This window comes from Bos indicus x Bos taurus, chromosome X (genome assembly GCF_003369695.1).
Source record: "Bos indicus x Bos taurus breed Angus x Brahman F1 hybrid chromosome X, Bos_hybrid_MaternalHap_v2.0, whole genome shotgun sequence".
Taxonomy (NCBI): Eukaryota; Metazoa; Chordata; class Mammalia; order Artiodactyla; family Bovidae; genus Bos; species Bos indicus x Bos taurus.
This window is the reverse complement of record NC_040105.1, coordinates 112,999,221-113,013,964: the sequence shown is the minus strand read 5'-3', so window position 1 is coordinate 113,013,964 and position 14,744 is coordinate 112,999,221. Positions and strand designations below refer to the sequence as shown.

Genomic DNA, 14,744 nt, shown 5'->3' with positions numbered 1-14,744 from the left:
CCAGCTAGAGAGGTTGAGGGGAGGTTGCCAGTGAGTCAAAAGTCCCAGTCTGTATAACCTAGTCTGGAAAGTGACATTGCATCACGTGTGCAACATTCTGTTCATTAGACTTGAGCATGAAGTGGTGAATACTAGTGGGGAACCACAAGGTAGTGAGGGTACCAGGAGGCAGGGATCGATCAGTGGGAGCCACATCAGGTGTCTCCCTGCCCCAGCTCCAGTCTTCATGCTTCCTCTTTACCATTGCTCTCTTGATCTTTGTTCAAACTCATACACTTTGCCCAATAAACCATCTTAAACTCGTTGCCCCAATAAAACATCCATTTCTCTAAGCATAACCTTGCTATAAGACAGACCTGATCATGTTCACACTTGCTCAGAAAATTCTGGAGGCCCATCAGCTGGCTCCATCTATCTCCTTAGACCAGTGTTCTTCAGGTCTTTAAGTGCTTACAACTGGCTCACTCTGTGCTCTTGACCTTGACTCCCACCATTGCCTGTGTGTAGCCTTCCCTGCCCACCTTTCCTTTCCTGTCCCACTCTTACAGCTCCTAAGGCTCAGGCACCATTCCCCCTGCTAGAAAGCTTTCCACAAGCTTTCCCCCAGGACTTCGGTCTCCCACCCTGCCTGTTTCTTCTGTAGAAAAGCTGAGGAGGTGGCTGTAAAGTGCTAGGCTTGGGTATGTAGCAGCGTGAGGGATACTCCTTGGGAAGACTGACCTCTTTTCTGAGGGCTCTGGGTGACCATGGCCATGACAGTACCAGGAGGAGAGAGACCGTGTCTTTTTCATCCAGGTTTCATGAAGCCTCATGAGCCACGCGCTCCACACCAAGGATCAGTCTTTGGTTGGGTGCACCCGTGGGGGAGGCCAGGGTGAGCGGCCAGCCCTTGTCCACAGTTCAGGAGCACTTAGGTTTGATTTTGTTGTAGGCGTGTTGCCAACTGTTCTCGTGGACTTCCGTGGCTGGCTCGATGGAGCACCAGCTGAATCACCACTGGGACCCTTATCCTATCAGGCAGCATCCTCAGCCTGGAGCCGTGTCACCATCTAAGATTGTGAGCTTTTTTGGTTTCTTTTGTTTTCAGTGGGGAGTGTTTGTTGTCTGACTGTGTTGCCTCAGAGCCGGAGCAGCTGGCTCAGAGAGAGAATCCTTAATGTTCAGGGTCTTGAAAATCTACCCACCCCCCCACAGCTGATTCCCTAGGTGGAGCTGGGGAAAGGCTTGGGAGAAGGAGCACGTGGCTGAGCTTCCCGAGGCCAGGAGGGACACCTGTGACCTCTGCCAAGCCCAAGGGGCTACAACCGCTGCCAGGGGCCGCATTCTGGGCCCCTGCTGCCTGGGGCTGAGTGTACTACCCAGTTCTTCCCTCCTGCTTCTCCTTGTGGTCCTCAGAGGTAGAGGCTGTTAGCATTCCCTTTAAAGCTGAGAAAACTGAGGCACAGAGAAGTCCGCAGAGTTGCCCGCAGTCACACAGCCAGTCGGGGCCAGAGCAGGGAGTGTGGCTGTAGAGGCCACACTCGTAACCCTGCATGCAGGGGCCTGGCCTATCCTGCCTGACCCTCCTCACTTCTGCCTCGTCCACAAAGCGGGTGTGATGGTAGGTTGTTCAAGAAGTAAATGTGTTCATTCAGTGCACCTAAAGTACTGCCAACAGATGCTTGCTGTCATTATGACTGTCTCCTAGGCCTGAGTCTCTAGATCTGGTTCTCTTTGTGGGGCTATGTTCCTTCTTGTGGCCTTTCCACATTGAATTAGAGTCCTAAGAAGTCAGTGCTGGTCCCATGATCAGGAGAAGCTGGGAGAAAGGAAGAGGTGAGTGTTTAGCATGGTCACCTGCAGGACGGACAGGAAGTCCATGCTTCTTGCTCCCACCATGGTGGACTTGGCCACGCTTTACTACCACCCAAACCAACACTCAGAAAACACTCTTGTCCTCCTCTTTGGCATTGACTAGCTCATCACACCTCTGTGGGTGGTAGCAGGAGGATTGGGCATTCATTTTTAGCCAGATCATAGTTGCCTTAAAGAGTAGTTTCTAAATGGAACATGAGAAAGCAATTCTCGAGTCAGCAGAAATGCCAAATCCAGTTGTTGATAGGAGCACTTTCTTATTTGCAAACTAGTCTCGCTCAATTTGGGGGATTCCACTTTACCAGCTAAGTGATTGATTCAATTTCAATGAACTGCTTGCTTGCATTGGAGGTAAAAGGTAAATGCCATCTGGTGTCAGGGCAGTGGGTAAGCGTGGCAGAGGCACTGGAGATAGTCGGACTGAGGTTCCAGTCCAGACACCATCACTGTGTGGACAGTGTGCCAGGAGCAATGTCACTTAAGCCCTCTGAGCATCAGCTGAACCTGGGCAAATGGCTGGACTTCATTTTGATGGCCTTGGAAGATAAGAGATGCTGAACCGAGCATACTCGGGGTGCAGCCTGGCCCACACTCTGCAGCTCAGCAGGGCCAGCCCAGGCTCCCAGACTTGGGTCTCGGAGCCCTGGAATCAGATGTGTTTCTCAATTCAGAACTTTAGGGACTTAAGCAAGGTAATATGCTGCATATGCCAAATATCACACAACCCTGTGGTGGAATCTGGGGTAGCATTTTATTATTTTTGCAGAGAAATAAGAATATTTAACCGAGCCCGGGTCAAGTTTTGCTCCCAAATAAATTTTGGCACCAAATTTACAAAAACAGAATAAGCTTTCAGAGCTTTTGGCCTTGAAACTACAGATAAGGGATGTGGACCAATGATTTCTAAGGGAAGGACTTTGAAGTCGAGACACATAGCCCTGGTGTGTTGAATTTCAATGGCCCTAAATCTCCTCACTGCATTCCCCACCCTACTCCCAAGGCTGGGTGATTTCTGTTTTTAACTGAAGTGAAGCAAAATGAAATTTGCTTTAATAATTGCATGCCCCTTCTCACTGAAAACTATTGAAGATGCCTTAGGGCATTGTGAAAATCGGGGTTAGGACTTCAGTTTTAGCATCAAGCCACTGGAGGATGGCACTAACATTTACTCAAAGATAAAACAGTTCTGTCCAGGAGATGGGAGTTGTGCTCTGGAAGACTCAGAGTGGCAAAAGGCAGCAGGAGCACCCTAGGTGCACATGGGCTTGCAGAGCTGGATGGGTAGCAACTCAGGGACGAGGGATGTAGATGTTGGCCATTTGGAATAATGCCTGAAATCTGATCTTGAGGCAGGCCAAGGCAACCGAGGGGAAGGGGGCAGCTGCAGAGAAATAGACCATAGAGGCCCGTGATATGGTTTATACAGATTTTGAGAGGGGACCCGAGCCTGCCTTGGCGAAGGCTAGACAAGCCCTTGCCTGGGTCTGTTATGGTTTCTGCCTTTAACTCCAAGCTGCACATCTCTGGGCCTCAGAGAGCAGTGAGCCTCCAAAAGTGGTGGAGGCCGTGGGCTCATGAGGAAAACTGCCATCCACCCTCCTAGAGGGCTAGGCCTGGGAGGGGGCTCTGGGCACCTCGGTCTGAAATGGGACCTAGAGGAGGCTCTCTTGTCACCCTCACTTGTGGGTCCCTCTTGTTCTTAGAATGAGACAGCTCAGAGCCAGGAACATTGTGGCATTGACCCTTGGGTCTTGGCAGGAGGTGAACCAGGGGCTGGGCTTGGAGCCTGGATGACTGGGATCCAAATCCTGGCTCTGCCACTTCTTTGTTTGGCCTGCTCTGTCCCCTTTCTGGGCTTCAGTCTCCCCATCTGTGAAATGGAGATGCTAGTATACCTATCGAATGGGGTTGCTGGGAGTGTTCAATGCAATGAGGTCAGCATGCTCGGCATGGGCCTGGCACATGATCATGCTCTGCCGAAGTTATCTCTGCTGTTAAAAGTTCTGGAAACTCAGAATACCTCTCTGGCTTCAGGGTTGGGAAGTGGCTTGCAGAGGAGGGGTGGGGAGTGCCCTCCCAGTGTGGGTGTCAGGGAAGACATTTACCAGGTGGCTGAGGAGCAGCCAAGGGGTGGACACAGACTGGTGACCCCACAAAGGGGAAGAGCAGCTTCCTGAGCACCCTGGCCAATGGGGAGGGGACAGTGCTGGCCCTTCTCCCTCCAAGCAGAGATGGCAGGAATGCTGGGAGCCAGGCAGCGGTGGCACCATCCCCACGTGGGTGCTGAGTAACAAAGGGACCACAGGATGACTTTAGGCGGGCAGAGGAGGAGTCAGGAGTGCCCGTTTCTGCCTGCACCAGCTGGACCCCAACCATGCCACCTGCCGCGGCCCAAGGGCCACCTGCAGCATCTAGATGCAGAGGGCCTGCTGCTGATAGGCTGACAGAATGGATGGGAAGGCGAGTAAGGGCCAGCTTTGCGCTGCAAATGACAATCTATCCCTTCACCCTGCGACCGCCCACTGAAAACCAAAATTATAAAACCAGGTTAGTTAGACTGAGAGAATTCCCTTCCCTTGTCAGAGTGACAGCGGCTCCATTTTCCACTGGAGGCAGGCGGTCAAGATGGCAGCGAGTGAGTCTGCTCCTAGCCTGTATGTCGTTCATGACCCTCTAAAAGCACGTGACCACTACCTTGCCAAAATACCCAACCCCCTTGGAATCAGATGTGCCAAACATTGTCGAGGAAGGGCCTATGACCTTGAGCTTGAAGTCTTTTTTTCATCTGCTTCTGTTAATTCTGCCGTTTTGAGGCTAAGAGGCAGGGCAACACCCCCCATGTTATGAGAAAAGTTTCTTTGCATTTGTCTCTTACTAATTCTGGTGAAAAGCATCACAGATTTTGCTTCAAGGGTTAATCCTGCTGAAATGCAAGAGGAAGGTGTCTGGGGGAAGCTTTGGCCTGCAGTGAGCAAGGAGCGGGGCAAGCAAGTCAGATTTCAAAGAGCCTCTGAATCAGAGCTGGGCCTCACCTTCCACACACCTTCTCTACCAGAGATAAGAACATCTGACTAAATAAGCATCTTTATTTTGTATTTAAGCATGATTGTATGTACAAGCTTAGTGTTTCCTTTCTTTTTAAAAATTGGACAGCAAAGAACTGTTTAGTTTGGGGAAACACTTTTTAGCTGCTTTTGAAGGAAATAAAATTAGATACAGTGTAATATAGATTTTGATAATTTAGGGACTGACATCTGCATGTTGAACAAATTTTAACTACTCTCGATTGCGAGGAAATGAAAGTCCATTTTGGAAAACAGTCAGAATTTGGTATTAATGTTATCAAAAATTGTATTGTTTTCTCAGTTTCTTTTTTGATTTCTAAGTACCATTAATGGTCCTCCACCTCACAGAACATGTCACAGGTCCTTTTATTTTAAAATTAATTTATTTATTTTAATTGGAGGCTAATTACTTTACATTATTGTAGTGGTTTTTGCCATACTTTTGACATGAATCAGCCATGGGTGTACATGTGTTCTCCATTTTGAAGCCCCCTCCCACCCCAACCCATCCCTCAGGGTTGTTACAGGTCACTGGCTTTGAGTGCCCTGTTTCATGCATTGAACTTGGACTGGTAATCTATTTCACATATGGTAATACACATGTTTCAATGCTATTCTCTCAAATCATCCCACCCTCGCCTTCTCCCACAGAGTCCAAAAGTCTCTTCTTTATATCTGTGTCTCTTTTGCTGTCTCACATACAGGGTCATCATTACCATCTTTCTAAATGCCATACATATGCATTAATATACTGTATTGGTGTTTTTCTTTTTGACTTACTTCACTCTGAATAATAGGTTCCAGCTTCATCCACCTCATTAGAACTGATTCATATGTGTTCTTTTTGATAGCTGAATAATATTCCATTGTGTATATGTACCACTGCTTTCTTATCCACTTGTCTGCCGATGGACATCTAGGTTGCTTCCATGTCCCAGCTATTGTAAACAGTGCTGCGATGAACATTGGGGTACACATGTTTCCTTCAATTCTGGTTTCCTCAGTGTGTATGCCCAGATGTGGGATTTCTGGGTCATGTGGCAGGTCTATTTTCAGTTTTTAAGGAATCTCCACACTGTTCTCCATAGTGGCTGTACTAGTTTGCATTCCCACCAACAGTGTAAGAAGGTTTCCTTTTCTCCGCACCCTCTCCAGCATTTATTTTTTATAGACTTTTTGATATCAGCCATTCTGACTGGCGTGAAATGGTACCTCATTGTGGTTTTGATTTGCATTTCTCTGATAATGAGTGATGTTGAGCATCTTTTCATGTGTTACCCATCTGTATGTCTTCTTTGGAGAAATGTCTGTTTAGTTCTTTGGCCCATTTTTTGATTGGGTCATTTATTTTTCTGGAATTGAGCTGAATGAGCTGCTTGTATATTTTTGAGATTAATTCTTTATCATTTGCTTCATTTGCTATTATTTTCTCCCATTCTGAAGGCTGTCTTTTCACCTTGCTTATAGTTCCTTTTGTTATGCAAAAGCTTTTAAGTTTAATTAGTTCTCATTTATTTATTTTTGCTTTTATTTCCAATATTCTGGGAGGTGGGTCATAGAGGATCCTGCTATGATTTATGTCAGAGAGTGTTTTGCCTATGTTTTCCTCTAGGAGTTTTATAGTTTCTGGTCTTACATTTAGATCTTTAATCCATTTTGAGTTTATTTTTGTGTATGGTGTTAGAAAGTGTTCTAGTTTCATTCTTGTACGAGTGGTTGACCAGTTTTCCCAGCACCACTTGTTAAAGAGATTGTCTTTTCTCCATTGTATATTCTTGCCTCCTTTGTTGAAGATAAAGTGTCCATAGGTGCGTGGATTTATCTCTGGGGTTTCTATTTTTCTTACATTGATCTATACTTCTGTCTTTGTGCCAGTACCATATTGCCTTGATGACTGAAGCTTTGTAATATAGTCTGAAGTCAGGCAGGTTGATTCTTCAAGTTCCATTCTTCTTTCTCAAGATTGCTTTGGCTACTCGAGGTTTTTTTGTATTTCCATACAAATTGTGAAATTATTTGTTCTAGTTCTGTGAAAAATACGGTTGGTAGCTTGATAGGGATTGCATTGAACCTATAGATTGCTTTCGGTAGTATACTCATTTTCACTATATTTATTCTTCTAATCCATGAACATGGTATATTTCTCCATCTGTTTGTGTCATCTTTGATTTCTTTCATCAGTGTTTTATAGTTTTCTATATATATAGGTCTTTTGTTTCTTTAGGTAGATTTATTCCTAGGTATTTTATACTTCTCATTTCAATGGTGAAAGGAATTGTTTCCTTAATTTCTCTTTCTGTTTTCTCAGTGTTAGTGTATAGGAATGCAAGGGATTTCTGTGTGTTGATTTTATAACCTGCAACTTTACTATATTTATTGATTAGCTCTAGTAATTTTCTGGTGGAGTCTTTAGGGTTTTCTATGTAGAGGATCATGTCATCTGCAAACAGTGAGAGTTTTACTTCTTTTCCAATTTGGATTCCTTTTATTTCTTTTTCTGCTCTGATTGCTGTGGCCAAAACTATGTTGAATAGTAGTGGATAGTGTGGGCACCCTTGTCTTGTTCCTGACTTTAGGGGAAATGCTTTCAATTTTTCTCCATTGAGGATAATGTTTGCTGTGGGTTTATCATATATGGCTTTTATTATGTTGAGGTATGTTCCTTCTATACCTGCTTTCTGGAGGGTTTTTATCATAAATGGATGTTGAATTTTGTCAAAGGCTTTCTCTGCATCTATTGAGATAATCATATGGCTTTTATCTTTCAATTTGTTAATGTGATGTATTACATTGATTGACTTTGAATATTGAAGAATCTTTGCATCCCTGGGATAAAGTCCACTTGGTTATGATGTATGATCTTTTTAATATGTTGTTGGATGCTGTTTGCTAGAATATTGTTGAGGATTTTTGCATCTATGTTTATCAGTGATATTGGCCTATAATTTTCTTTTTTTGTGGCATCTTTGTCTGGTTTTGGTATTAGGGTGATGGTGGCCTCATAGAATGAGTTTGGCAGTTTACCTTCCTCTGCAATTTTCTAGAAGAGTTTGAGTAGGATAGGTGTTAGCTCTTCTCTAAATTTTTGGTAGAATTTACCTGTGAAGCTGTCTGGTCCTGGGCTTTTGTTTGCTGGAAGATTTCTGATTACAGTTTCAATTTCCATGCTTGTGATGGCGTCTGTTAAGACTTTTTATTTCTTCCTGGTTCAGTTTTGAAAAGTTGTACTTCTCTAAGAACTCGTCCATTTCTTCCAAGTTGTCCACTTTATTGTCATACAGTTGCTGATAGTAGTCTTTTATGATCCTTTGTATTTCTGTGTTGTGTGTTGTGATTTCTCCATTTTAATTTCTAATTTTGTCAATTTGATTCTTCTCCCTTTTTTTCTTGATGAGTCTGGCTACTGGATTGTCTATTTTATTTATCTTCCCAAAGTACCAGCTTTTGGCTTTGTTGATTTTTGCTATGGTCTCCTTTGTTTCTTTTTCATTTATTTCTGCCCTAATTTTTTAGAGTTCTTTCCTTCTACTAACCCTTGGGTTCTTCATTTCTTCTTTTTCTAGTTGCTTTAGGTATAAAGTTAGGTTATTTATTTGATTTTTCTCTTGTTTCTTGAGGTAAGTTTGTATTGCTATGAACCTTCCCCTTAGCACTGCTTTTACTGAATCCTATAGGTTTAGGTTGTTGTGTTTTCATTTTCATTTGTTTCTATGCGTATTTTGATTTCTTTTTTTATTTCTTCTGTGATTTGTTGGTTATTCAGAAGCATGTTGTTTAGCCTCCATGTTTGTATTTTTAATAGTTTTTTCTCCTGTAGTTGACGTCTAATCTTACCGCATTGTGATCAGAAAAGACGCTTGGAATGATTTCAAGTTTTCTGAATTTACCAAGGCTAGATTATATGGCCCAGGATGTGATCTATCCTGGAGAAGGTTCCATGTGCACTTGAGAAAAAGGTGAAATTCATTGTTTTGGAGCGAAATGCCCTATAGATATCAATTAGGTATAACTGGTCCATTGTATCATTTAAAGTTTGTGTTTCCTTGCTAATTTTCTGTTTAGTTGATCTATCCATAGGTGTGAGTTGGGTATTAAAGTCTCCCACTATTAGTGTGTTACTGGTAATTTCCCCTTTCATACTTGTTAGCATTTGCCTTACATATTGCTGTGCTCCTATGTTGGGTGCATATATATTATAACTGTTAACATCTTCTTGGATTGATCCTTTGATCATTATGTAGTGTCCTTCTTTGCCTTTTTTTATGGCCTTTATTTCAAAGTCTATTTTAGGTGATATGAGTATTGCTACTCCTGCTTTCTTTTGGTTTCCATTTGTATGAAATATCTTTTAAGTCTGTATGTGTCCTTTGGTTTGAGGTGGGTCTCTTGTAGACAGCATATATAGGGGTCTTGTTTTTGTATCCATTCATCCAGTCTTTGTCTTTTGGTTGGGGCATTCAACCCATTTACATTTAAGGTAATTATTGATAAGTATGATCCCATTGCCAAAAGCAGAAGTTTTAAATGTGCTGCCTATCAAATGCTAACCTTTTAAACATCAAGCTTCTTTTCTGTGGGAACCTGGAGAATGAGTGAGATGTCACGTTGCAATGAGGCATCATTACATTTTGCCCCTGGAGTAATCATTACTCAGTGAGGTCAACACCAGAATTTACAGGAATGCAAAAAGCGCCCCCCCCCCAGTTCTGATGCCTCTTTTATGGTGATCAATAGCCTTAATTTTTAATTGCTTAACAATTGACTCATGAAAGCTAGAAAGGCAACCGTTTTCATAAACCTCCTGTGAGTTGCTGTTTGGCTTTTTGTTTGTTCGTTTTCTTTTAACATACCTGAAAAACAGTGAACTCAACTGAAGTCAGAATGCCCCAAATGAGGTGTTTTAAAAGTGAAGTATATAATTTTTTAATACTAAATTTCATTGAATTACCTGTGAATTTGTCACTGTAGAGCAAGGAAAGGAATCTGATTTCAGTTTTCAAAGAGTCATAAAGAGGACAGAAAGAAATCATTGGGTTGTCTTCCTTTAAACTGTAACTCCTTATGAATATCTATTAATACAAACCCAAAATATAGACCACCTCACAGAGAGGCTGTCCACTTCCACACCTAAAACAGATTTGAAAGTGAAGCACTCAGCTACTGTTATGACCACAAATGAAAAGTTTGCAAAATAGAAAAACTGTCTAGGGCAGATGGCAAGTCACAATGGATTTGCCCCATTCAGCTGTGGCCCTAATGCCTATAGCCAGCATTGTCACTGAGGGCAGGATGGTGCCAGAGGAGCATTGTGGGTCAGAGGTGTGACCCAGTGGGTGAGCAAAGGATGTGCCTAAGGGGCTCTGCTGCATCACTGTCCCTCCTTCCTGTGCCCTCCCCAGCTTCCCTCTCTCAAATCCATTAATGGTCCCACAGCCATTAATAGCTGTTTCCATCACCCCAGCTTTATGGAAACCTCTCCTGAGTCTGTTTGTACTTTGAACCTCTTCTGTCCTTTGGGAGTTGTCAAATCCCACAACCTGGGCCCACGGGGCAAAGTGACATTGTGTGTATGCTCCAGCCTGGCAGCTTAGAGTGTGAAGGGGGCACCAGATGGTAGAACACTGCCTGCAGAGAACCCAGCCTGCCCCTGCCCCACCCCAGCCCCAGAGAAAGAGTTTCTGCTGCTTCCAAAAGAGTCAGTCAGAAAAGTTTAGGTTTTGATTTGATCTTGTGAATTATGCCCACAATGACAAGCACTGCTTTGTTGTTGAATGTGGGCTTACCTTGTTAGCCCCTCCCTTCCAAAGCAGTGAGGTTGTTGAAAGCTAAAAGCAATGTAAAGGTCTAAAGAGATCACATCTCCACCTCAGGCCCACGTGCATGGCCTGGGCTCCTGACTCCCAATGGAATAACAGCTTCTAAGACAGAGGGTGGCATTTCTCCATTTCTTCCATCCTTTGGTCCTTCTCCCAATGTTAACTGAGTTTCGTGTTAGGTTAGAAATTGAACCATGGCTCACACACAGCTGATAGACCTTGACTCAGTGATGGAATGCTAGATGCACAGGAAAAAGGGAAGTGGGCAGCCCAAGAGTTGCACACAAAGGCCTGAGAGATGCATAACCCTACATCAGAAATTACTCCAACTCTTGCTTTGCTTTGGGGAGCTTTGGAGTTGAAGCTAAGCATGCAGGTTCTGTCTGACCTTTTGTTCCTGTCACATGCTACCATATTTGGCCAGTTTTGAGCAGAGGAATTGAGCAGAGTTGTGGTGGACCCAGAGTTCTGTACAGGTCCATATCTGGGTAGCATATGAAGACTATTTGCCAAGCCAGCCAATTCAGAAGGCCAGTAATTGAATGGAGAATACTCCTTATTTGCCATTTTGAGTACTGATCATTTATTTCCATGTGACAAGGCTTTGAAAGGTGTGGGAGGCCCCCAACCCTCCTTGAGTAGGAATAAGTAGGGGCAACTCCATGACATTTCCCTCTACCAGGCAACACTTTCAAAGCTGAGTGCTCAAAAATGCTAACAGGCAAAGCTCTCAAATACCACTTTCTAGTTTCATGTTGTCAAAAAACAAAATCCTGACACCCATTAGGGTGGCTATTATATCCGTTGTGGAAATGATCTTAGTGGACTTTCATTTTGATTTCTTTTTGTCATTTGACAGCTATATTGTTAGCTTCTTTTATTTTCTTGATTCACTTTTTATTTGGAAGTGTCTTTCTTAGTAGAATAATTACATCACAGAGATTCCTTCCTGTCACCCTCCAGAAAGATCTCCTGATCCCCACTCTTGCTGTATTTAGCTGTTAGAGTTTGAGATTGGTACAGATCAGAGGAGCAGAATGAGGTGGAAAAGGGCAGCCTCTGGCAATGGCCTTGACCCTGTCAATTCCCTCAGAACTCATAGAGATCCAGCATCTTACAGATCTGCTCTGCCTGGCTCTTTCCTCTGCCACCAATGGTCAGTATCACTCTTCCGAGCTCTATAGTTACCCCACCAATCGTATTGGACCAGGGATTGAGAAAGAGAATGAACCCTCCTCCTAGAGCCATCAGCATCCAAGTCAACAACACCTCTTACAGGCTTTTAATTTTTTTGTGTATGGCTATTACCTCTGAAATCAAAGTTCGACTTTCTGGTATGTTCTTGGACTTTTTAAGGGATTTAAAAATTTAGGAGTTCAGTGCCGATAATTGCTTTTAGGAGGTAGCACTGGTTATTTACTATAGATGAATTCCAGTTTGGATTGTCAAATATTTTCATCACAGAAACCCACAATGTACAATACATATTTGAGTTTGCATCAGAATTGATTTTGATCCAGGAATTCTTAATGCTGTTTAAGATAGATTATTGCTACTAAAATGTGGATCACATGCAACTAATGCAAAATAAAGTATTTAAAAGCTTGAGTACCACACTTGAGATGTGAGTGAAGCAATTTTGGCATCCGCATTCAGTGTGTTTGCTGGATCATGTTGTACAGACAGCCGAGGGATGCTGGAATTTTCTTTAGATAAACTAGTCTGTGGATAAAGAAAGATGACACAAGGCTGAGTCGGGTTCCACAGGCCCCAGGCTTTGTTGCTAGAGATAAGCTGTCACCCAGGGCGTAATGCAAACCTCATAAAGGGCAGAGGGGCCAAGCTAGTGCTTAGGATATACTGAGTCGCAAGTCACAGGAAATGATAAAGGGGAACTGACTGAGTCCTATAAGTGCACGTCCAGCACTTGGGCAGACTTCAGTAGTGTCCCCAGAGATGCAGTTTTCTGCCTCCTGCCTCTCTGGCCTTCTGGAACATTGACTTCATCCTGAGGCCAGCTCCCCCTTGTGGGCACACGGGTAGCCCTCAGCAAGTCCGGGAGCTACACCCTCCCTCCTGCCCTCTTCCAGGGGAGCATAAGAGAGAGTTGCTTCTAGAAGCTTTGTCAGAAGAGCACAGAAGCATCTTTCCCAGAAAGCCCTTGGTACAGTCAGGCACAGTGGCCTGTGTTGGTCCCATATCCACTATGCTGCTTTGTTTAAGTGGCTCTCAATGGCTCTCCAACCCTGGGCAGAGCCATATTCCCAAAGCACTTGTTCAATGTAGGGCAAGTGAGGCTGCCTGAAGGGAAACTGCAGAGAATAGGAGGACTAGGTGCTGGCCAAGTCACTATATTTATACCCTCCCTCCTTCCCTTGCATGTGCCTCCTGAAATGCTCTGTCCTCCTGAAAATCTATGTTCTTCCTCCCCAAAGGGATTCAGTTTGGTCAGAGTGTAGCTTCTTGTGTTCCCGGGAACCCTGGCCATAACACTCACTTTGGCAAAGAAAAAGCAGAGGTATAGTAAAGGGGTAAAAAAAACAGTTCCCGTGTGAAAAGGGGGAGTTGGAAAGCAGCACATGGGAGTCACTGGCCCAGCATCCACGTCACATCACGCTGGATAGAGCTAGCAAGGCTGGACCTCGGCTCAAGGGATCCTTGTTTCTCTGGCCCTCAGTCTCCTCTTCTGTATGCTGAGAGGGTTGGATTGAAGCAGTAGTTCTTTCTTGAGTGTCCTGAAGGGTTTGTGATAGTACAAAGTCCTGGGCTCTGATTTGTTAGGTCTGAGTGGGACCCAGAGGTATACATTTCTATCAGGTTGCCAGAGGCTGCTGCTGCTGCTGCTGCTGGCCCAAGCACCCCCACTTTGAGAACCTCTGGTGTAGATGAGTCCCACAGTCCCTTCTCATTCTGACATGAAACAAACACACTGATAGAGAGGCCTCAGCGTCCCTGGCAACTGCAGCCAAAGCTTTCACACTCCTCCTACCTGCACTCTGGGAAACCTGGTACCTTGGAACTAGGTATCTCCTTCCCAGGCACCCTGGGCCTCCTGTCTCCAGACAGCAGCCCACCTCCCCATTTTCCCATGCCCAGAGTTTGGAGATAAGCATTTGGGGGAAGGCAGTGGAAGCCCCTGCAGCTCACAGCACACCCCACCCAGCAGGGCCTAAAGAGCCAGTCTGAGTGAAGCCCCACATTTTCCCTCTGCTGTGGTATGTAAATCTAGTGAGACCTTGGGATGTCTGGCCCCGAGGAATACCTTAGTCTCTTGACTCCTAGCTCAGACTCTGTGCTCATGAACTCTGTATTGTGAAGCAAGCAGGTGGCTCCAAATCAGGGAATGAAATGCAAACTTTGTATATTCTTTATCCCCAATGTTCTAATTCTCTATTATTGAATATAAATTTATAATGAAATTAAACCAAACCCACAATTTCTTTATTTAGAGAAGGCAGATCATTTATTATAGATGAAGTATACAAACTTGACTAGAAATACACCCTGCAGATGTTGACTTTAAAGACTGTGCTTATATTTGATGTCACCAATGAATCCATTCTCCTTCTATGAGCACACATCAAAAAGGATATCTGGGGACTTCCCTGGTGGTCCAGTGGTTAAGAATCCACCTTGGGATACAGGAGATGCAGATTCCATCCCTGGTCAGGGAACTAGGATCCCACATGCCTCCAGGCAACTAAGCCCTCGAGTCATAACTGAAGAGCCCACACAGAAGTGAAGACCCAGGGCAGCCCCCTAAAAAGGATATCTGTCTGTCCAGGCATAGTAGTAGATTATGCTTGTGCTTACCTTTTTGATTCCCAGAGGTAGCTGCAAGGAGACAGAATAGGTCAGAAGAAAATAGAAGGTAAGGCCTTCAGTTAAAGGAAAGCAGAGAAGGATGCCCCCTCCCAGGCCAGTAGGAAAGAAGAAAACCTGATAGGTTGCTGTGTGATAGGGACAGCAGGAAGGCTGACTTGTCATTGGAATACCTACTTGTGTATCT

At 44.2% G+C, this 14,744-nt stretch overlaps 1 protein-coding gene across 5 annotated transcripts in view; it reads left to right on the top strand.

Annotated features, from left to right (window-relative positions):
* The window catches only part of MAMLD1 (mastermind like domain containing 1), a 119,715-nt gene that overhangs the window by 84,787 nt on the left and 20,184 nt on the right, over window positions 1-14,744 (top strand). For 4 of the 5 annotated variants that reach the window (XM_027533165.1, XM_027533167.1, XM_027533166.1 and 1 more), the window contains one exon: window positions 932-1,057. The exons of the other annotated variant lie outside the window; for it this stretch is intronic. In XM_027533165.1, the coding sequence (XP_027388966.1) occupies window positions 932-1,057 (126 nt within the window). The remainder of the gene's footprint in view (window positions 1-931; window positions 1,058-14,744) is intronic. 5 annotated transcript variants of the gene reach the window in all.